The 25,316-nt window shown below is 42.1% G+C and overlaps 1 protein-coding gene across 1 annotated transcript in view; it reads right to left on the bottom strand.

Moving 5' to 3' along the window:
* Positions 1-23,059, bottom strand: part of LOC128700871 (Golgi to ER traffic protein 4 homolog) — a 64,060-nt gene extending 41,001 nt beyond the window's left edge. The window contains exon 1 of the mRNA XM_070087009.1: positions 22,903-23,059. Within this exon, the coding sequence (XP_069943110.1) occupies positions 22,903-23,012 (110 nt within the window). The 5' untranslated portion in view covers positions 23,013-23,059. The remainder of the gene's footprint in view (positions 1-22,902) is intronic.
* Positions 23,060-25,316: the final 2,257 nt, after the last annotated feature.

Here is a 25,316-nt window from a genome sequence, read left to right as displayed (position 1 = left end):
AGCAGGTTATTAATAGAATTTTCAAGAGGTTGCTAGTAGAATTGCAGTAAATCAACCATTCAAATCATTATGAAGCTGAGTGTAGTCTGTGGTCAGTCAAACAAACGGGCTTCCACATGCATAAATTGTCATTTTTGTGGAAATTGGTGTCACGCCCCTTGTGCAGATATCCAAGAACTAGCTACAAGCAGTATTAAAACAGGGAAGTGTTTTTGGGTATGCCCAAATGAGATAAATCTGTGGACTAAAATCACAAGGGTATTAAAAGAGGTCAACATCAAAGCTGCTTTCATAGAAAACCTGGAAGCTTTCTACAACAGATGGGAACATAAAAAGTCTGGGCTGAATGGTACTGCCCTTGATACTGGCCATGTAGTCAGAAACTGTAAGGCTGGAGATGATGTCCTGGTAGTCAGTAAATGGGGGGCTGATAGTGCTGTCCTGGGAGACAGTAATGGTGAAGCTGGAGGTGCTGTCCTGGGAGACAGTAATGGTGAAGCTGGAGGTGCTGTCCTGGGAGACAGTAATGGTGAAGCTGGAGATGCTGTCCTGGGAGACAGTAATGGGGAAGCTGGAGATGCTGTCCTGGGAGACAGTAATGGTGAAGCTGGAGATTTTGTCCAGGTAGTCGGGAATTATATGCAGGAAGGAATACATATAAATGACCTCATAGGGGACAGGAGCCATAGTAGGGAAACAAGTGTAGTCAAAGATAAGATAAAACCAATATTGCAAACTAGAAATACCGCAGGAAATAGCAAACAAGAGGACTCCACTAGCAATAGTGAGGATATATTACCAAAAACAACTGGTGGGAGCTCCATTGTTGGTGCTAGGGAGGATAGAAGTAAGACAGGGAAACATGCACCAACAGGGAATACAGTCACAGAAACCCAAGGCAAACGGAAACCAAGCCTGTGCACATACTATGCACTCGGTATCTGCTGGCATGGGAAATCTGGAAAAACAGATGGGACGTGCAACTATGACCACCCTAGAAAATGCCATACCCATATGACAACAGGAAAATGCAAACTCCCTTCCTGTAAGCTTTTTCACCCTGAACTGTGTACCTCTTCAGTACAGGAAAGACTGTGCTATAACTTAAATTGCCAGGCATACCATCTAAAGGGGACAAAAAGATACAAAACATCCAGGCCATGGAAAAACCTGGGTAGCCACAGCCACTCAAGAAGGAGAGGTTTTTTAGTGCCAGGAAGGAAAAAAACTGGCAGGAAATGGCAGAAATCGTACACCAAATCCAGTCATTCCTGGAGTGGAACCACAGTCGATGGCCTCCACTCCAAACCAACAGATACAGATACTAATGCCGGAAAAAAAATCCCCCCCCCAGTACCAACAATACCACCAGTCCGATAACATTCTTCTTTGCAAATATACAGGGTCTAAAGCCAGCAACAAACAACAAAATACCTTTCATCCGTGGACTGCTCGCAGAGGCAAAGGCAATGTTCGCGGCTTTCACTGAGACCCACATAAAGGATCACTTGGACAACGAAATATGGATCCCAGGTTACAACCTATACAGATGTGACAGAGTGAACAGGCAAAAGGGGGGGGTTGGCCTGTACATTGCAGAGTCACTTGTTTGCACAGAACTGCTAAATGCCTCAAATGATGTAGTGGAAGTTTTAGCAGTAAAGGTCGAGAACCAAAACCTAGTCATTGTGGTAGTCTACAAGCCTCCGGATGCAACATCCCAGCAATTCCAGGAACAGCTGTTAAAAACTGACCACTGTCTGGAAAACCTTCCAGCTCCTGCACCAAACATCTTGCTCCTGGGGGATTTCAACTTAAGGCACCTAAAATGGAGGAATATAGCAAATAATATTGTTGCAGTAATAACACCAGGAGGCAGCTCTGATGAAAACTCACACTCACGCGAGCTTTTAAATCTCTGCACAAAATTCAATTTAAACCAGCAAATAATAGAGCCTACTAGACTGGAGAATACACTAGACCTCATCTTCACTAACAATGATGATCTGATAAGAAATGTTACCATATCAAAAACAATATACTCAGATCACAACATAATTGAGGTTCAGTCATGTATGCGCGGAGCCCCAGACCGACATAATGAGATTAGTCACGAGGGAGCATTCACCAAATTCAACTTCAATAACAAAAACATAAAGTGGGACCAAGTAAACCAAGTCCTAACCGATATAAGCTGGGAAGATATACTAAGCAGCACAGACCCCAACTTATGCCTAGAACAGATTAACTCGGTGGCACTCGATGTATGCACAAGGCTTATTCCTCTAAGAAAAAGGAGGAGTAGATGTAAAACAGAAAGAGACAGGCGCTCCCTTTACAGGCGACGGAAAAGAATAACAGAGTGGCTAAAAGAGGTCAATATATCTGAAATGCGTAGGGAGACACTGGTCAGAGAAATAGCAAGCATCGAACTTAAGCTAAAAGAATCCTTTAGGAGTCAGGAATCGCGGGAAGAACTAAAAGCCATAAATGAAATCGAAAGAAACCCAAAGTATTTCTTCTCCTATGCCAAATCAAAATCGAGAACAACGTCCAGTATTGGGCCCCTACTTCAACAAGATGGGTCCTACACGGATGACAGCAAGGAAATGAGTGAACTACTCAAGTCCCAATATGACTCAGTTTTTAGCAAGCCGCTAACCAGACTGAGAGTCGAAGATCAAAATGAATTTTTTATGAGAGAGCCACAAAATTTGATTAACACAAGCCTATCCGATGTTATCCTGACGCCAAATGACTTCGAACAGGCGATAAATGACATGCCCATGCACTCTGCCCCAGGGCCAGACTCATGGAACTCTGTGTTCATCAAGAACTGCAAGAAGCCCCTATCACGAGCCTTTTCCATCCTATGGAGAGGGAGCATGGACACGGGGGTCGTCCCACAGTTACTAAAAACAACAGACATAGCCCCACTCCACAAAGGGGGCAGTAAAGCAACAGCAAAGAACTACAGACCAATAGCACTAACATCCCATATCATAAAAATCTTTGAAAGGGTCCTAAGAAGCAAGATCACCACCCATCTAGAAACCCATCAGTTACACAACCCAGGGCAACATGGGTTTAGAACAGGTCGCTCTTGTCTGTCTCAACTATTGGATCACTACGACAAGGTCCTAAATGCACTAGAAGACAAAAAGAATGCAGATGTAATATATACAGACTTTGCAAAAGCCTTCGACAAGTGTGACCATGGCGTAATAGCGCACAAAATGCGTGCTAAAGGAATAACAGGAAAAGTCGGTCGATGGATCTATAATTTCCTCACTAACAGAACACAGAGAGTAGTCGTCAACAGAGTAAAGTCCGAGGCAGCTACGGTGAAAAGCTCTGTTCCACAAGGCACAGTACTCGCTCCCATCTTGTTCCTCATCCTCATATCCGACATAGACAAGGATGTCAGCCACAGCACCGTGTCTTCCTTTGCAGATGACACCCGAATCTGCATGACAGTGTCTTCCATTGCAGACACTGCAAAGCTCCAGGCGGACATCAACCAAATCTTTCAGTGGGCTGCAGAAAACAATATGAAGTTCAACGATGAGAAATTTCAATTACTCAGATATGGTAAACATGAGGAAATTAAATCTTCATCAGAGTACAAAACAAATTCTGGCCACAAAATAGAGCGAAACACCAACGTCAAAGACCTGGGAGTGATCATGTCGGAGGATCTCACCTTCAAGGACCATAACATTGTATCAATCGCATCTGCTAGAAAAATGACAGGATGGATAATGAGAACCTTCAAAACTAGGGAGGCCAAGCCCATGATGACACTCTTCAGGTCACTTGTTCTATCTAGGCTGGAATATTGCTGCACACTAACAGCACCTTTCAAGGCAGGTGAAATTGCCGACCTAGAAAATGTACAGAGAACTTTCACGGCGCGCATAACGGAGATAAAACACCTCAATTATTGGGAGCGCTTGAGGTTCCTAAACCTGTATTCCCTGGAACGCAGGAGGGAGAGATACATGATTATATACACCTGGAAAATCCTAGAGGGACTAGTACCGAACTTGCACACGAGAATCACTCACTACGAAAGCAAAAGACTTGGCAGACGATGCACCATCCCCCCAATGAAAAGCAGGGGTGTCACTAGCACGTTAAGAGACCATACAATAAGTGTCAGGGGCCCGAGACTGTTCAACTGCCTCCCAGCACACATAAGGGGGATTACCAACAGACCCCTGGCAGTCTTCAAGCTGGCACTGGACAAGCACCTAAAGTCAGTTCCGGATCAGCCGGGCTGTGGCTCGTACGTTGGTTTGCGTGCAGCCAGCAGCAACAGCCTGGTTGATCAGGCTCTGATCCACCAGGAGGCCTGGTCACAGACCGGGCCGCGGGGGCGTTGACCCCCGGAACTCTCTCCAGGTAAACTCCAGGTAACTCCAGTAAAGACTGAAAACCAAAACCTTGTCATTGTGGTGGTATACAAGCCTCTAGATGCAACTTCCCAGCATTTCGAGGAGCAGCTTGTGAAAATTGACCAATGTCTGGAAAATCTCCCAACTCCTGCCCCAAACATCTTACTACTGGGAGATTTCAACTTGAGACACCTAAAATGGAGGAGCATAGCAAACAATGTTTTAGCAGAGATCACCCCAGGAGGCAGCTCAGATGAAAATTCACACACACACGAACTACGTATTAAATCTCTGCATCAAATTCACCTTAAACCAGCAAATAGTAGAGCCTACAAGACTAGAAAATATGCTGGACCCCATCTTCACTAACAATGACAATCTGATATGCAATATACCCGTATCAAAGACAATACACTCAGATCACAACATAATAGAGGTAGTACAGACATGTATGCACAGGGCTCCTGACCAGCAAAATGTGAGCAGCCATGAAGGTCTCTTCACGAAATTCAATTTCAATAACAAAAACATACAATGGGATCAAGTAAACCATGTCCTAAATGAAACAAGCTGGGAAGATATCCTAAACAACACGAATCCGAATACTATTTGTCGTGAAAAAATTAATTCTGTGGTTCTTGAGATCTGCTCAAGATACATTCCATTAAGAAAAAGAAAGAGAAGATGTAAACTAGAAAGAGAGAGATGCTCCCTATACAGACGAAGGCGAAGAGTCACAGAGCTGCTGAATGGGGCCAATATAACTGAAATACGAAGGGAGGTACTAGTCAATGAAACTGCAAATATCGAACTTAAGCTGAAGGAATCTTACAGGAGACAAGAATCACAGGAAGAACTTAAAAGCCATAAAGGAAATTGAAAAAAAAAAAAAACAAATACTTCTTCTCTTATGCCAAATCTAAGGGAAAAACAACATCCAGTATTGGGTCCCTGCTGAGGTGGGATGGGACATACAGAGATGACAGCCAAGAAATGAGTGAGATACTGAAGTCCCAATATGACTCAGTGTTCAGCAAGCCACTGCCCAGACTAGGGGTCGACAATCCAAATGAATTCTTTATGAACGAAACCCAAAATTTGGTCATCTCAAAAATCTCGGATATTATCCTAACTCCACAAGACTTTGAAGAGGCAATAAATGACATGCCCATGCACTCTGCCCCAGGCCCAGACTCATGGAACTCAGTGTTCATCAAGAATTGCAAGAAGCCCCTATCATGTGCCTTCAGCATTTTATGGAGACGGAGCATGGACACGGGTCATCCCACACACACTAAAAACAACAGACATAGCCCACTCCACAAAGGTGGCAATAAAGCAATTGCAAAGAACTACAGATCGATAGCACTAACATCCCATATCATAAAAATCCAACCACCTAGATACCCATCAATTACACAACACAGGGCAACATGGGTTTAGAGCAGGTTGCTCCTGCCTGTCCAAGCTACTAGACCACTATGACAAGGTCCTGGATGCTGTAGAGGATAAACAAAATACAGATGTAGTATACACAGACTTTGCAAAAGCTTTCGACAAGTGTGACCATGGTGTAATAGCACACAAAATGCATGATAAAGGAATAGCAGGAAAAGTTGGTAAATGGATCTGTAACTTCCTGACAAATATAACACAGAGTAATAGTAAACAGACATAGACAGAGATGTAAGCCATAGCTCCGTGTCTTCCTTTGCAGATGACACCCGGATTACCATGGCAGTGACCTCCACCGAAGACACTGTGAGGCTCCAAGCGGACATCAACTAAATCTTCGAATGGGCCACTCAAAACAATATGAAGTTCAACAGGGAGAAATTTCAACTACTCAGATATGGGAAACTTGAGGAAATTAAAAATGTGTCAGGGTATATGACAAATTCTAACCACACAATAGAGCAGAAAAGTAATGTGAAGGACCTGGGAGTGATAATGTCAGAGGAGTTCGCCTTTAAAGACCACAACAATGTAACTACCTCATCTGCTAAGAAAATGATAGGATGGATAATGAGAACCTTCAAAACTAGGGATGCCAAGCCCATGATGATTCTCTTCAAATTGCTTGTGCTCTCTAGGCTGGAATACTGCTGTACACTAACGGCCCCCTTCAAGGCCAGCAAAATTGCAGACCTGGAGAGTGTACAAAGATCTTTCATGGCACACATAAGTATGATAAGGCACCTAAATTACTGGGAACAGTTGAAGGCCCTTGATCTGTATTCCCTGGAACACAGGCAAGAGAGATTCATGATAATATACACTTGGAAGGTCCTGGATGGATTGGTGCCAAACCTGCACATGAAAATCACTCCCTATGAAAGCAAAAGACTCGGCAGGAGATGCAACATTTCCTCAATGAAAAGCAGGGGAACCACGAGTACATTGAGAGAGAACACAATAAGTGTCTGGGGCCCAAGACTGTTCAACTGTCTCCCAGCACACACGAGGGGGATTACCAATAGACCCCTGACTGTCTTTAAGAACGCACTGGACAAGCACCTCAAGTCAGTACCTGACAAACCGGACTGTAGTTCATACATTAGCTTGCATGCGGCTAGCAGTAACAGTCTGGGTGATCAGACCCTGATTTGTCATGAGGCCTGGTCTCAGACCAAGCTGCAGGGGTGTTGACCCCCAAAGCCCTCTCCAGGCAAACCTCATCTAACCAAGCCTAACCTCACTGTGAATAACATAAAGCTTCTATTAAACCTACATCCACGCAGAAATGTACACACAGCAATTTGTGTGAAAGATGCTGCCCAAATTGGAGGACAGGTTGAGATACTATACTATACTTGATTAATCTGGCACATCCTGCATCTTCCATTTTAACATTTCTAATTTTGTTCTGGCAATATTTGTTATATCCCCTGGTAGAAGGATGAAGTCATGGACATCAGAGGGTGACAGTGTTTTCTGTGCTAATGGCTTCACTGCTTTCCATAAGTTTCTTCCATACTACCTCATATATCTTAATAAATCTTATGAGAGTACAGTAAATTCTCGATAAAATAGACCTTTAAAAGTGGATATTGGCTAAAAAGACAAAAAATTCTGGCCAGACTAAGACTCAACATGCCATTTCATGTGTGTCTAATTAACCCTTTCAGGGTCCGTCCCGTAGATCCACGGCTTTACGGTGAGTGTCCAAACCGTAGATCTATGCCAAAATTCTAGCACCATCAAATTTAGCACGAAAACGCACATAGGCCTACATGTGAGAGAATGGGTCTGTGCCGTGGGTGTGCGCCGTAAACAAAAAATCTAGGCGCCTGCATAGCATTGTGGGAATGCCGGCTCAGTCACCCTTGTTCACCATGCCTCGTCGCAAGTCAGCTCTCACTCCCCGGAAAATTGGGACTCTCCTCTTCCTGTCTGATAGTTCTGACGCTGATGGAAGTGGAAATGAAGACGAATTCTACGGCTTTGATATGTTAGTGACCGAAAATAATGACCAGGATATCGATAATAGTGCAGAAAACCCAGACGATCCTCGACCTTCTACCTCTGGTGTGGGCACTCGTGACTCACGGTCGGGTGTTCCTAAACGTAAGAGAAAACTAATATTTTCGCGTGGCCAGGCCTCTGACTTTAGTAATGACGATGATTCTGACGTGGATTGTGATTTTATTGCGCTCGACGATCATTCGAGTAGTGATAATGAGGAATCATATTCACCAGTGAAGCGTTGGTATGTTCGCCGCCGCATGCGCTCGGGTAGTGTACCCTATGCTGTGCCCAGGGGACGGAGTACATCCCGGAGTACATCCCGTGGCCCTACACCCGTTTTAGGTAGTGATAGTGAGGATGATGTGGCTACACTTGGCATGGATGAGCCACAGGCATCAGTGGATGGTGTTAGTGGTGCTGGTGGTGGTAGTGGCACCGCCATGCGTGACTCACCGTGCCACGCAGGGACCCATGCTGCTGACTCGTCAGTTCAAGAACAAAGCGGAGCGTCAGCCACCAGCCCGCCACAACCACAACCACCCGTACAACCAGCCTATGATGTCCAGTATCCACCAGAAAACCATATGTGGGATTGGCAGCAAAATCCCAATTTTGTTCCCAAGCCTCACCACTTTGATGACTTTCAAAGTGGAATTCTACCTACCTGTCCCCTTGGAACCACGGCCAATGAACTGGAATTCTTTGAATTATTCTTTGACCAGCCATTGATGGAAATTATTGCCAGGGAAAGTAATAAGTATTTTCAGTACACCATGGCAAATACAATCTTATCACCACAGTCAAGACTACACAGGTGGAAAGAGACGACTGTTGCAGAAATGTATTTGCTTTTTGCAACAATAATGCTTATGCCTCACGTCCATAAGCATAATATAAAAGCATACTGGTCCGCCGATTGGCTAATTTCTACCCCGGTCTTCAGTGAAATAATACCAGTGAACAGGTTTATCTTACTGTTACGTATGTTGCACTTCTCTGACAAAACCAGGCCTGACAGAAGTGACAGGTTATACAAGATTAGAAATGTTTTCATGTATCTCAAACAAAAGTTCTGGATATACTTTTATCCATTCAAGAATCTTGTAATTGACGAGTCTTTGATTTTGTTCAAAGGTAGACTGTCATTCAAGCAGTATATACCGAGCAAGAGGAACCGCTTTGGTATAAAACTGTTTGTACTCTGTGATTGTGACAGTGGCCTGGTGTTGGATATTGTTGTATACACGTGTAGTAAAACATTGAAAGATACCAAGATGTTATTGGGTATCTCAGGTGACGTAGTGAGAAACATGATGGCACCTTATCTTGGTAAGGGGCATACATTATATACCGATAACTGGTACACAAGCCCATTACTCAGTGATTTCATGCGAGTGAACAAGACAGATGTGTGTGGCACAGTGCGTTCTAATCGTAAACATATGCCTAGCCTCAACGCAGGTGTTCGTGGTGATGACGTGCAGGTGTTTACTGCCAATGACATTATGGCATTACGGTGGCATGACAAACAAGATGTCACATTGTTGACAACCACTCACCGTAATGAAATGCAAGACAGTGGCAAAGTTGATCGAGTGACTAATGAACGTATTCGAAAACCAGTGTCAGTGATTGATTATACACAAAACATGCGCTTGGTTGACAAGTGTGACATGCAGATTGGTTTTGTTGACTGTGTTCGTAAGAGTTACAAGTGGTACATGAAACTTTTCTTCCATCTCATGGACATTTCAATGCTCAATGCATATAATATGTACCAAATAAAGACTGGTAACAGACCACCGTATGGTGAATTTTGTTTGTCTGTTGTCAGACAACTCATAATGAAGTACCAGGTAACAACACCTGCAATACAACATGGTCCTCGAATTCCTCAGGATATACCCAAGCGTTTGAGGAGAGAAGGTGATCATTTCATAATACAGCTTCCTTCAACTCAAAAGAAATTTGCTCAGAAGAGATGCATTGTCTGTGCACAAACAAAATGACGGCAACAAAGACGCAAAGACACTCGGTTTATGTGTGAGGAATGTAAGGTGCCTCTGTGCATGGTGCCTTGTTTCAAGGAGTTCCACAAGCTCCAGCAGTTCTAAAACCATGTCCAGTGATTGTAAATATGTAAATATATGATAGAACAGTATTATACAATATTTGTGCATGTTTATTGTAATAAAAAAACAGTGGTAAACAATAATATGATAATAACTTTAGTGCAGTTATTGTGTTCAATACAGTGAGTTTATATATATCAATTATATACAGTATTGGTCTCTCAGGCCCCAAATGTTAGTAGGAATAGAAAAAAATTGGAAAAGAAAAGAAAAAACAACTAAAACAACAAAATAATATAATACGCGTATGTGGAATTCGTCGATGTTGCCACCACCACATCATTTTCTATAAACTTCTTGGCACTGTATCTCGGTAAGTACTGATCAGATTCTTATTTTTTTTTGTTTTATTACCTTCACAAAAATAAGCTCTTTAATTCTGTGAGAAAAAATAATTTTTTTTTTTTCAAAATTTCTTGGACACTGGTGCGTGACTTCAGATTTTGGCCTTGGACCCTGAAAGGGTTAAGTCATAAAACAGACCAAACCCGCTATACTGTATGGTCCAGCCCTGTCGTACCCTCAATAATATAGACAACTCTGCTTAATTTTATATTTGTCTGGTCTGGGCTTCATCCTGGATGTATCCATTTTCTTCATTCCTGGGCAGCAGAGCCAGTGACTTAGCCCACGTCAAGACTGTTAATGTTTGCATGCAAATTCACATTCTATCATTCTGACTCCAACACATCAACATCAGAGACAAGAGGCTTTCTGGCCTAGATGTACATCCCTATTTACCAAAGTACCAACAGCACAAGCCATCAATCTCCTGCGATGGAAAATTGATGACACCCTTGACCTCCCTGTTCCAGTCAGCAACTTTGTTTATCTCACTGAACTATATGTTGCTTTTAACTGTTTCTCTTTTGAAAATACATAACTTTCTTTCTGTAGACTTTCAGTCTACCTATGGATTCATCATTAAGTGCTCTTCTGAGCCTATATATGGAACATCTCGAAGGCAAGAGGCTTTCCTCTATTATTTCCTCCTTGGTCACCTGGTTTCATTATGTTGACGACACACTCATCATGTTGACGACACACTCATCAGAAGTCCTAGATGATTCAACATCCCTGCACTCCAACATCAACTCAACTCAGTCAAACACTCTATCCAATTCACACATTAAAAGAAGTCAATGGCACTCTACCTTTCCTTGATGTTCTTCTCTGCACATCTGATCATGAACTACATTTCAAGGTCTGCAGCAACCCTACCGATCAACATGGCCATCTCCATTTCTACTTGCACCAACAGTACCAAGACCAAATGTGGCATCATCACTGGCTTCTTACCACATGCTATCCGTATCTGCTCTTTCCTAAAACAGATTTCTTCTAAACTTCCTCTCCCAGTTATTTCATCAGAGACTGTAGGTGCTGTGAATACATCACCAAGATGAGACACCACAAAAAGATGCATAGTCCTCCCTAACAACTCTATTGTTAAACTCAGAATTCTCTCAAACACCAAATTTCAACTGTCTACCACTGCCTTCACTACAGCAAGGATATTATCAGTAAAGGACACCACCAAGTCCAAACCACAACAGGAGTATATACAATCCCTTGCAACAACTGAGACCAAATAAATATGACAGAAACATCAAGAGACCAAATAAATATGGGAGAAACATCAACGTCATGTTTCACACAAACTCCCACAACCACTTAATCAATTACAATGGCACAAGATGCACTGCCAAAGAAGAAGGCACATCAAAATAAAGGATACTGAAATCAACACTAATCAGCACCTCAAACAACTTCAACCAGCACAACAGCTTCTACAATCTAACTGAGCCTATTGCCAGGAAGTTTCTTGATTATTATCTCATACAGCAACAGGTTACAGTAGAGAGGAACACTGCAGCTGGCCCACTGACCCACATTAAGCAGGTCCTTCTTGAATCCAACCTCCTGCAAGCCATATACATATTTGTCTAACCTATTATCAGTTTACCCAAAAAATTATCTTCAATACACTTCACCCAACTTATCATACCACTATGTTCTCTCTCTATATATATACTACATGTATGTACATCATCTCTTCCCAAGTAGATTTATTTGTGAATTGAAAAGGCCCACTGTGTGGGCAAAATGTTACCAATAAAGCATCTCATTACAATGCATTTCTATCTTTATCCAATCATTTCCAAGAAGAAAACTAGTCAGATCAACCAGGTAGTGATGGATACGTGGGCCAGCATGCAGCTGGCAGTAACAACCTGGATAATCAGGCTGCTGGAGTAGAAAAATATAAAATCCTTCCAAAAGTATATCAAAGGCATAAAGGTAATCACATTAGTGAAACAGAAAAAAAAAATGAAGAAGTGGATATTATTGCATTACTATATTTAACAAAACAAGGCACAATACAGTGACCGAAATGATACACAAATAACCTGCACATAGAAGAGAGGAGCTTACGACGACTTTTCAGTCCGACTTGGACCATTTACAAAGACTTTGTAAATGGTCCAAGTCGGACTGAAACGTCATTGTAAGCTCCTCTCTTATGTGAGCAGGTTATTTGTGTATATTACTGTATTATTTTAATGGGAAAGCACTAAACCCACTGGGGTCATACAGCACCTTGGAAATGGGAAGTACTGTAATTAGGTTCCGTCAGGAGGAAAAGGAAGGTAGTTCCAGTATAACACAAACAGTTGCATGTGTCTGATCATTTTACATACACAATTCATTAACACTTCTCCTTCACGGGAGGTACACTGATGCCAGTGAAGAGCACTTGATCCAGGGAACTGGAGTGACCCTCCACCAGTGAAGATCAAACCTGATTGCTTCCAATTCCTTAGGCCCTGTGTGATACCCATAAATACAGTATAATAATAACACTAGCCAACAAAATCTAACTTTTTATTCAGTTCAGAAACCAGACTGGTTGTTTTAAACTAATATTGATGTGCTGATCGTGAATCTGAGCTTGACGAGTCTCTGTCACATGAGTTTTTTTTTAAATGTTACAATCAATATTTTGGCTATTTAAGGTTGAAGAATCACATGATATATGTTGCCTAAGTAACATTTATGAAAGGGTTCAGGGAAACCGGCAGGCCAGACTTGAGTCCTGGAGATGGGAAGTACAGTGCCTGCACTCTGAAGGAGGGGTGTTAATGTTGCAGTTTAAAAACTGTAGTGTAAAGCACCCTTCTGGCAAGACAGTGATGGAGTGAATGATGGTGAAAGTTTTTCTTTTTCGGGGCACCCTGCCTTGGTGGGAATCGGCCAGTGTGATAATAAAATAAATAAAATGTTGCCTAACAATCAAAAATTTGTATTATGCATCAATATTAAATGTGGAACATGCAATTACAAAAACTATTCTTTCTTAATGGAAATTCATGAAATGATATGCAAAACAAAAATAACAGAAATTTTTATGCAATAATACTGTACAAACATATTTACATCATGTGTTTCAGGCTTTTTCGTTTGTGTTCAACATTATTCTTCTACACCAGTGTCCAACAGTTGTCAGCCATCATCAGGTTTTCCTGATATCCCTTCTCCATGATGGCTGTCTTGGTGAAATCATTCACCACGGGGAGTTCTATTTGACAGAACCCATACGTATCAGAGCAAAACTAAATTCGGATTTTAATTCAGTGTTCTAAAACTAGTGAGAAGCATATTTTTAAATGTGAACTGTAACCTTTGTTCATCACCATAATCAATTACATTTACTGTCTTCATAAAAACATAATATGAATGGATAATGCCAAGAGGTTGTAGGTTGGTAGACAGCAACCACCCAGGGAAGTACTACCGTCCTGCCAGATGACTGTGAAACAGAAACCTGTAACTGTTTTGCATGATGGTAGGATTGCTGGTGTCTTTTTCTGTCTCATAAACACACTATATAACAGGGATATCTTGCTACTCCAACTTACACTTTGGTCACACTTCACAGACATGCACATGCATATATATATACATACATCTAGGTTTTTCTCCTTTTTCTACATAGCTCTTGTTCTTCTTTATTTCTTCTATTGTCCATGGGGAAGTGGAAAAGAATCTTTCCTCCGTAAGCCATGCGTGTCGTATGAGGCGACTAAAATGCCGGGAGCAATGGGCTAGTAACCCTTTCTCCTGTAGACATTTACTAAAAAAGAGAAGAAAAACTTTATAAAACTGGGATGTTTGAATGTGCGTGGATGTAGTGCAGATGACAAGAAACAGATGATTGCTGATGTTATGAATGAAAAGGAGTTGGATGTCCTGGCCCTAAGCGAAACAAAGCTGAAGGGGGTAGGGGAGTTTCGGTGGGGGGAAATAAATGGGATTAAATCTGGAGCATCTGAGAGAGTTAGAGCAAAGGAAGGGGTAGCAGTAATGTTGAATGATCAGTTATGGAAGGAGAAAAGAGAATATGAATGTGTAAATGCAAGAATTATGTGGATTAAAGTAAAGGTTGGATGTGAGAAGTGGGTCATAATAAGCATGTATGCACCTGGAGAAGAGAGGAATGCAGAGGAGAGAGAGAGATTTTGGGAGATGTTAAGTGAATGTATAGGAGCCTTTGAACTAAGTGAGAGAGTAATTGTGGTAGGGGACCTGAATGCTAAAGTAGGAGAAACTTTTAGAGAGGGTGTGGTAGGTAAGTTTGGGGTGCCAGGTGTAAATGACAATGGGAGCCCTTTGATTGAACTTTGTATAGAAAGGGGTTTAGTTATAGGTAATACATATTTTAAGAAAAAGAGGATAAATAAGTATACAAGATATGATGTAGGGCGAAATGACAGTAGTTTGTTGGATTATGTATTGGTAGATAAAAGACTGTTGAGTAGACTTCAGGATGTACATGTTTATAGAGGGGCCACAGATATATCAGATCACTTTCTAGTTGTAGCTACACTGAGAGTAAAAGGTAGATGGGATACAAGGAGAATAGAAGCATCAGGGAAGAGAGAGGTGAAGGTTTCTAAACTAAAAGAGGAGGCAGTTAGGGAAAGATATAAACAGTTATTGGAGGATAGATGGGCTAATGAGAGCATAGGCAATGGGGTCGAAGAGGTATGGGGTAGGTTTAAAAATGTAGTGTTAGAGTGTTCAGCAGAAGTTTGTGGTTACAGGAAAGTGGGTGCGGGAGGGAAGAGGAGCGATTGGTGGAATGATGATGTAAAGAGAGTAGTAAGGGAGAAAAAGTTAGCATATGAGAAGTTTTTACAAAGTAGAAGTGATGCAAGGAGGGAAGAGTATATGGAGAAAAAGAGAGAGGTTAAGAGAGTGGTGAAGCAATGTAAAAAGAGAGCAAATGAGAGAGTGGGTGAGATGTTATCAACAAATTTTGTTGAAAATAGGAAAAAGTTTTGGAGTGAGATTAACAAGTTAAGGAAGCCTAGAGAACAAATGGATTTGTCAGTTAAAAATAGGAGAGGAGAGTATTGGGAAGATGGAGGGAATATTTTGAGGAATTGTTAAATGTTGATGAAGATAGGGAAGCTGTGATTTCGTGTATAGGGCAAGGAGGAATAACATCTTGTAGGAGTGAGGAAGAGCCAGTTGAGAGTGTGGGGGAAGTTCGTGAGGCAGTAGGTAAAATGAAAGGGGGTAAGGCAGCCGGGATTGATGGGATAAAGATAGAAATGTTAAAAGCAGGTGGGGATATAGTTTTGGAGTGGTTGGTGCAATTATTTAATAAATGTATGGAAGAGGGTAAGGTACCTAGGGATTGGCAGAGAGCATGCATAGTTTCTTTGTATAAAGGCAAAGGGGACAAAAGAGAGTGCAAAAATTATAGGGGGATAAGTCTGTTGAGTATACCTGGTAAAGTGTATGGTAGAGTTATTATTGAAAGAATTAAAAGTAAGACGGAGAATAGGATAGCAGATGAACAAGGAGGCTTTAGGAAGGGTAGGGGGTGTGTGGACCAGGAGTTTACAGTGAAACATATAAGTGAACAGTATTTAGATAAGGCTAATGAGGTTTTTGTGGCATTTATGGATTTGGAAAAGGCGTATGACAGGGTGGATAGGGGGGCAATGTGGCAGATGTTGCAGGTGTATGGTGTAGGAGGTAGGTTACTGAAAGCAGTGAAGACTTTTTACGAGGATAGTGAGGCTCAAGTTAGAGTACATAGGAAAGAGGGAAATTATTTCCCAGTAAAAGTAGGCCTTAGACAAGGATGTGTGATGTCACCGTGGTTGTTTAATATATTTATAGATGGGGTTGTAAGAGAAGTAAATGCGAGGGTCTTGACAAGAGGCGTGGAGTTAAAAGATAAAGAATCACACATAAAGTGGGAGTTGTCACAGTTGCTCACTGCTGATGACACTGTGCTCTTGGGAGATTCTGAAGAGAAGTTGCAGAGATTGGTGGATGAATTTGGTAGGGTGTACAAAAGAAGAAAATTAAAAGTGAATACAGGAAAGAGTAAGGTTATGAGGATAACAAAAATATTAGGTGATGAAAGATTGGATATCAGATTGGAGGGAGAGAGTATGGAGGAGGTGAATGTATTCAGATATTTGGGAGTGGACGTGTCAGCAGATGGGTCTATGAAGGATGAGGTGAATCATAGAATTGATGAGGGGAAAAGGGTGAGTGGTGCACTTAGGAGTCTGTGGAGACAAAGAACTTTGTCCTTGGAGGCAAAGAGGGGAATGTATGAGAGTATAGTTTTACCAACACTCTTATATGGGTGTGAAGCATGGGTGATGAATGTTGCAGCGAGGAGAAGGCTGGAGGCAGTGGAGATGTCATGTCTGAGGGTAATGTGTGGTGTGAATATAATGCAGAGAATTCGTAGTTTGGAAGTTAGGAGGAGGTGCGGGATTACCAAAACTGTTGTCCAGAGGGCTGAGGAAGGGTTGTTGAGGTGGTTCAGACATGTAGAGAGAATGGAGCGAAACAGAATGACTTCAAGAGTGTATCAGTCTGTAGTGGAAGGAAGGCGGGGTAGGGGTCGGCCTAGGAAAGGTTGGAGGGAGGGGGTAAAGGAGGTTTTGTGTGCGAGGGGCTTGGACTTCCAGCAGGCGTGCGTGAGCGTGTTTGATAGGAATGAATGGAGACGAATGGTTTTTAATACTTGACGTGCTGTTGGAGTGTGAGCAAAGTAACATTTATGAAGGGGTTCAGGGAAACCGGCAGGCCGGACTTGAGTCCTGGAGATGGGAAGTACAGTGCCTGCACTCTGAAGGAGGGGTGTTAATGTTGCAGTTTAAAAACTGTAGTGTAAAGCACCCTTCTGGCAAGACAGTGATGGAGTGAATGATGGTGAAAGTTTTTCTTTTTCGGGCCACCCTGCGTTGGTGGGAATCGGCCAGTGTGATAATAATAATAATAATAATAAAAAAAATGCCAAGAGGTGAAGTTATTTTTTAAGAAGAGTGATTACGATAAGAAGCTGAAAAACCTACAATATATGTTTATCAAAGATACATGGGAAAGTAGACAAAGGCAAACAACAAAAGAATTCCTAAAAAACAACAGACATAGCCCCACTCCACAAAGGGGGCAGTAAAGCAATAGCAAAGAACTACAGACCGATAGCACTAACATCCCATATCATAAAAATCTTTGAAAGGGTCCTAAGAAGCAAGATTGCCACCCATCTAGATACCCATCAATTACACAACCCAGGGCAACATGGGTTTAGAGCAGGTCGCTCCTGTCTGTCTCAGCTACTGGATCATTACGACAAGGTCCTAGATGCACTAGAAGACAAAAAGAATGCAGATGTAATATATACAGACTTTGCAAAAGCCTTCGACAAGTGTGACCATGGTGTAATAGCGCACAAAATGCGTGCTAAAGGAATAACAGGAAAAGTTGGTAGATGGATCTACAATTTCCTCACAAACAGAACACAAAGTGTAGTAGTCAACAGAGTAAAGTCTGAGGCGGCTACGGTGAAAAGCTCTGTTCCACAAGGCACAGTATTCGCTCCCATCTTGTTTCCCATCCTCATATCTGACATTGACAAGGATGTCAGCCACAGCACCGTGTCTTCCTTTGCAGATGATACCCGAATCTGCATGACTGTCTTCCATTGCAGACGCTGCAAAGTTCCATGCGGACATCAACCAAATCTTTCAGTGGGCTGCAGAAAACAATATGAACTTCAACGATGAGAAATTTCACTTGCTCCGATATGGTAAACATGAGGAAATTAAAACTTCATCAGAGTACAAAACAAATTCCTTCCACAAAATAGAGTGAAAAACCAACGTCAAAGACCTGGGAGTGATCATGTCCGAGGATCTCACTTTCAAGGACCATAACATTGTATCAATCGCATCTGCTAGAAAAATGAAAGGATGGATAATGAGAACCTTCAAAACTAGGGATGCCAAGCCCATGATGACACTCTTCAGGTTGCTTGTTTTTTTTTTTTTTTTTTTTTTACACAGGGTTTGACAAGGTTAGGTTAAGGTTCCCTAGCTTTATTGACAAGCTATTTACAGGTTAAGGATTCCTAATTTTATTGGCAAGCTAAGAGTTGTTACCTACATCAGCTCATTTGAAAGTATTTTTATTGTAATGAGACATACAAGTAGGGAACAGGATGAAGTTGGAGCCATCTGTGGGCCAGCATTTTAAGTTGATCAACTGACTTTATCTCGTTGACATCATTATGCTGTACGAATGTGTTCCATACTCGAGTCATCCTGGGTATATAGGATCTCAGATGGAGTGATGTTCTGGAGAAGGGTACAGCCAGAGTGAAGTTGCTGCTTTCTGCCCTTCTTGTGGCATAAAAGCTTGTTTCACACTGTCCTCGAAGTGGATCCAAGTGTGGTACTTTGACAATATTGGCCTTGTACATAACAGTAAGGCCACCCACATCCCTCCTATGTTGAAGGCTCTGCTGAAATGACAGATCTATCCAGGATGGGTCCAGGCGAGAGATGAGACGTCTTGCTCTGTTCTCTACTCTGTCAAGCAGTCGCAGATGAGAGGGGGGGCAGGCAAACCAAGAAAGTGGAGCATACTCAAGGTGTGAGCGTACTTGTGCCTCGTACAGAATCTTGCAACCCCTACTGTCAAGTAGATGCGAGATACGGGGAAGTGCTGTAAACTTCCTGGCTGCCTTGTTTGCAAGATTTACAACATGGCTCTTCATGGTTAGTTTGGAGTCAAATTTCACCCCAAGGATATCAACTTCTTCTCCAGGTGCCAACACCCTCCCATTCATCCTTACTACTGCACCAGCATTACCATCATGGTGCCTAGAGACGATCATCATTTGCGTTTTCTCAGGTGCAAATGTTACTTGCCATCTATTTCCCCAAGCTGATATAGTTCTCAGCTGGTGATTGATGTAGCTTAGAGCAGCTGGCATTTCTTCTCTTGGATAAGTGAATGTCAGTGTGCAGTCGTCTGCATATGTATGTGATTCTGGGATGAGATGAAGAAGGTCGTTGAAGTAGACATTCCATAACAATGGTCCCAGCACGCTTCCTTGTGGAACACTTGCCCTAATAGGATGTCTTGCTGATTCCGTTCCATTGAGAACTACACTTAGAGATCTACCATGAAGGTAATCACTGAGGAGACATAGCATAGAGCCTGCAATTCCCAGTGCTTGAAGTTTTGCTAAGAGGCCCTGGTGCCACACCCGGTCGAAAGTGCCAGCAATGTCCAGTGTTACCACACAGCTGACTTTCGATTCATCCAGTGACTGGTGCCACTTAGTGGAGAGGTTTAACAACAGATCAGCAGCAGAGTAACCTTTCCTGAAGCCATATTGACGATCACAAAGTAGTGAGTGATAGTCAAAAAACTCTTGTCATTTGTCTTGAGATTATTGTCTCAAGGATCTTACCAGTGATTGACAGGAGTGACACTGGTTTGTAGTTGCTGATTTCTGCTCTGCTCTTCTTTTTGTGAAAAGGGACTACATTTGCCTCTTTCCATAGAGAGGGCCATTTACACTGTACTAGGCAGTGCTGAAAGATGCGAGTTAGAGGTGCAGCTAGCTGGTCTGCACATCTTCTCAGTAATCTTGGGCTCAAGTTGTCTGGGCCCACAGCCTTTTCTTGGTCAAGCGATTTAAGAAGTCCGCCTTCTCTTGACTGCTAGTAGAGGTGGTCCCATCCTGTCGATTTAGAGGTGGAATGAGTTCATCAGGCAGATAACCTTGTCTGTCCTTGACCAGGGACCACCAGGTTTTGGAGCCTACCCTACCTGATGCTAGCTTTCTTTTAGTGTCCACCTCCCATTTAGCAATGGCCCACTTTTGAACGTCACCCATATGTCTACAGGCTTGCCTGTGCAAGCTCCTGTTATAGGTGGTAGGATGTCTCTTATACCTTCGCCATGCTTTGTACTTAGCAGTAGCAGCTTCTCTACAACGAAAGCCAAACCAAGGCTGATCCGTAGGCTTCGTCACATATTGCCAGTGAGGAATGTGTTTTTGTTGTAGATTAAGGATGTGTCCAGTGAAGGCTTTCACTTGGTTGTCAACATCCCCTTGGAGAAGAGCATTCCAATTGGTAGTGGCACGCTCAGAGCAAAGGGCTGGCCAATTACCTCTTTCCCATAGCCAGGTTGTGCGTGTGGACTCCCTCACCTCGTTCTGTTGGGATATTAAGTGTCGTAAAAACAGCTTTGTGGTCAGACGATCCAACATAGCCGAGGGGTTGACAAGTGACCATGCCTTCTGCCAGATCACTCACTACTGGGTCAAGGGAGGAGCCAGAGATGTGAGTAGGGAAATCAACAAAGTTTCTCATGTCAAACACTGCAAGAAGGTCATCAAAGTCCCTCTGTATAAGGTGCTGGTTGAGGTCACCAACAATTATGATATTTTGACAGTTGTGTTGTAGCAGAAGGGAGTCAATATTTTCCATTAGGAAGTTGATGGGATCTGCATGTTGCCACTGAGGTCTGTACATTGCACAAGCTAGTACAGAGGTACTAGTGTTTATGCAGAACTTGAAGAACATCATTTCAAGATGTGTAGGGGTGGCAACATCAATGTGCTGGGCATGAACACTTTTAGAGAAGCACACAGCAACACCTCCTCCTTGCCCTTGCCTGTCTCTTCTCATCCATGAGGTGTAGCCAGCAATTCTTGCAAAATTTTCTGGAGTCCTGTCATCCAAAAATGTTTCAACAACAGCTATCATGTCGGGATGTCAAGTGTTCACAAAACTGTGTGTGAGCTCTCCAACATTAGTAATGAAACCTCTAATGTTGGCCGACAGGATGCTGATAGACTGGCTCCTCATGATGATGTGGTCAGCTTGAGGTGGTGGGTGTGTAGGGCATGTAAGGTGCCTGCCCTTGAGAGAGGTAGGGTACTGAGGCAGCTGCAGGGATGTAGGTCTGTGGTCTTGTTCTATCTAGGCTGGAATATTGCTGCACACTAACAGCACCTTTCAAGGCAGGTGAAATTGCTGACCTAGAAAATGTACAGAGAACCTTAACTCACGAAATCGTAATGACACGATTGCAAACAAACCATACCACGGGCGGGGTATGGTTTTTTTTACAGAGAACCTTCACAGTGCACATAACGAAGATAAAACACCTCAATTACTGGGAGCGCTTGAAGCTCCTGAACCTGCACTCCCTGGAATGCAGGCGGGAGAGATACATGATTATATACACCTGGAAAATCCTAGAGGGACTAGTACCAAACTTGCACACGAAAATCACTCACAACGAAAGCAAAAGACTTGGCAGACGATGCAACATCCCCCCAATGAAAAGCAGGGGTGTCACTAGCACATTAAGAGACAATACAATAAGCGTCAGTGGCCTGAGACTGTTCAACTGCCTCCCAGTATACATAAGGGGGATTACCAATAGACCCCTGGCTGTCTTCAAGCAGGCACTGGACAAGCACCTAAAGTCGGTACCTGACCAGCCGGGCTGTGGCTCGTACATTGGATTGCGTGCAGCCAGCAGTAACAGCCTGGTTGATCAGGCTCTGATCCACCAGGAGGCCTGGTCACAGACCGGGCCGTGGGGGCGTTGACCCCTGGAACTCTCTCCAGGTAAACTCCAAGATTGACCCACAGTGTAATGGTACACCTAGGCAGTGGTAGCTGGCTTGGTTCAAATTGAATAGAACCTAAGGTCAAATTCTGGACAATGGAAGCTATATGAGCAAGTCTCTTAACACCTGCTAACTAGCAGTAAACATATATCTAGAAGTTCATTGACTTCTGGAGTTGCATATTGGAGAAGGATCTAACAATGGAGACCAATAAAAATAAGATAAACTAAACGGCTTAGTTGAGTTATCCTGAGTTACTAATCCTCTGTAGTTAATAATCTGAAGTCTTCTACTCCTTTAACAAAATAGGGTCTTCAAATATCTTGGACACACATGTGAGGTTATACCATACTGTATTGTAATATCTCAGAAAGGTTCATTCAGATACATAACTGCCCTGTAATATATTTGTTGATACAATGACTTCAAAATCAATTATGTTTACTTTCAAAGTATTGAACATAAGTAGAATACAATAAATTTAAAAGCCTATAGTAGGCGCAGCATATAGACAAACTTAGCCTCGACTATGTGGAACATTAGGAATCTTCAATCTGCAGTGAACTAACTCTACATAGAGCCAAGCAAGAGAGTAAACTTCACTTACCAGGATGGACTGTGCACCTTGTCTGGCTGTGAATAATCAATCTCTGCAACACTGACACACGATCCAGCCTCTGCTCTTCCATCACTTTAGCTGCTTTACCCCATCTATCTTCACTTCTACCAACATACATTACCCTGATGCTTCAAATACGTAACCCATAGGAATATTTCCTTTAATTTTCTATAAATACCTATTAATAATAACACCAAATAACAAGGAAAAGGTTAAGCTTGGTGTTGGGTACCGCAGCAGCAGCCTCATTCATGTACCACTTTGGGCCAGTATAAAGACATTATGTAACTTTCTCTACACACGAACCTGAAGTACAACGTTCTGTACATCTGATGGGCTTCATAATAGCGTCCCTCTTCAACAGAACTACGTAATTTCTCCAACACCCGGGCAATACCTCGGCTACCCTGGGCCATGTTGACAAACCTTAACAATATCCAAGATATCACAACACCTTCAAAACATAACACAAAATAATTTAATTTAGCTTAATAAACAGGTAAATACAACATTTAACACTAACATTGTCATTCATCTTCAAATATATAACGTAATAATAAAAGATTTCAGTCTTAATGGCATAAATTAAATTGCTTATCAGTGCAGAATTCCAATACTATTGTGAGAGCAACGTTCATGTTTGCACGATTAACTTCCCTCTTATATCTGTATATCACCAGCCTTGGTGTTCTCACAAGAAACATTTCATTCATTATTATAAGTTGATGTTTTACACATGAAAAAATAGTACAACTATATTAACCTTTATCAGTATTTACTAAGATTCCAGAACCTTCCGTGTATTACACAAATATTGAATAACTGTATCTAATAAATGTATAACCTGTGACCCTATCAAACTGTTTTTTTAATTACATTACCTAACAGAATACTCCATTCTACTGAATGCTCAGCAACACAGTAAATGACCATATGACCTGTCTTTGAAATACTCATTTGTGTTTAATTGTTATTTGTTTACAATAATGTTTACCACTGAATATATCATTGCTAAGTTAATCTTAAGTTTAATTTTAAGTCTGCCCATAATGTTCTGCATACAAGGGGCTTTTTGGCATGTTACACTTAAACACTGTATTTCTTTGTACTTCTATGTATCATGTCCAAATTAATAATAATAAATAAATAAAATAGTATGTAGGTATAGCAGTGTAGGTGTAGCAGTGTAGGTATGGCAGTGTAGGTATGAGAGTGTAGGTGTAGGTATGAGAGTGTAGGTGTAGGTATAAGAACATAAGAACATAAGAACGAAGGAACACTGCAGAAGGCCTACTGGCCCATGCGAGGCAGGTCCAAGTCCCTACCGGCTTAAGCCAATGCACCCAACCTAGTCAGGTCAGGTCACATTGACTCAAGGGAGGAACACGGCAACCGACCCGTTAGCACAAGCTATCAGGTCTAACTCACACCCACCCACATCTACTCATGTATTTATCCAACCTATTTTTAAAGCTACACAACGTTCTGGCCTCTATAACGGTACTTGGGAGTTTGTTCCACTCATCCACAACTCTATTACCAAACCAGTACTTTCCTATATCCCTCCTGAATCTGAATTTTTCCAACTTAAAACCATTGCTGCGAGTCCTGTCTAGGCTAGATATTATCAGCACACTATTTACATCCCCTTTATTTATTCCTGTCTTCCACTTATAAACCTCAATCATATCCCCCCTAATTCTACGTCTTTCTAGAGAGTGCAGTTTCAGGGCCCTTAGTCTATCCTCATAGGGAAGGTTTCTGATACATGGGATCATCTTTGTCATCCTCCTTTGTACATTTTCCAGAGAATTTATATCCATTCTGTAATACGGTGACCAAAACTGTGCAGCATAATCTAAATGAGGCCTAACCAAGGATGTATAGAGTTGAAGAACAACCTGAGGACTCCTATTATTTATGCTTCTTGATATGAAGCCAAGGATTCTATTAGCTTTATTGCGAACACTTATGCACTGTTGTCTTGGTTTCAGATTACTGCTAACCAGAACTCCTAAATCTTTTTCGCAATCCGTAATATTAAGATCTACATTATTTAGTTTATATGTGGCATGGTTATTGTCCTGTCCAACATTTAGAACTTTGCATTTGTCTATATTAAACTGCATCTGCCACTTCTCCGACCACTGCATCAGTCTATTCAAATCTTCCTGGAGTGCTCGAATGTCCTCGTCAGAATGAATTCGACGGCCTATTTTGGTGTCATCGGCAAACTTGCCGATGTCGCTCTTTATGCCCTCATCTATGTCGTTTATGTAGATTGTGAACAGCAGGGGGCCCAACACTGACCCCTGTGGAACACCGCTCGTGACGCTTCCCCACTCTGATTTCTCCCCATTTATGCAAACTCTCTGCTGCCTATTTGTCAACCATGCCTCTATCCAGGAAAAAATTTCTCCTCCTATTCCATGTGCTTTAATTTTCCTCAATAGTCTCTGATGTGGGACCCTGTCAAAAGCCTTACTGAAGTCCATATACACAATATCATATTCGTTACCATGATCTACCTCCTCAAATACCTTAGTGAAAAAAGTTAATAAATTCGTAAGGCAGGAACGTCCCTTTGTAAAACCATGCTGAGATTCGTTGATTAATTTATGCTTTTCAAGGTGGCTACGAACTGCCTCGGCAATTATTGATTCCATAAATTTTCCCACTATGGAGGTTAGGCTTATTGGTCTATAGTTCGAAGCTAAGGA

The sequence above is a fragment of the Cherax quadricarinatus genome, chromosome 20 (assembly GCF_038502225.1).
Source record: "Cherax quadricarinatus isolate ZL_2023a chromosome 20, ASM3850222v1, whole genome shotgun sequence".
Taxonomy (NCBI): domain Eukaryota; kingdom Metazoa; phylum Arthropoda; class Malacostraca; order Decapoda; family Parastacidae; genus Cherax; species Cherax quadricarinatus.
The sequence above is the reverse complement of the archived record's forward strand: the minus strand, read 5'-3'. Positions and strand labels throughout refer to the sequence as shown.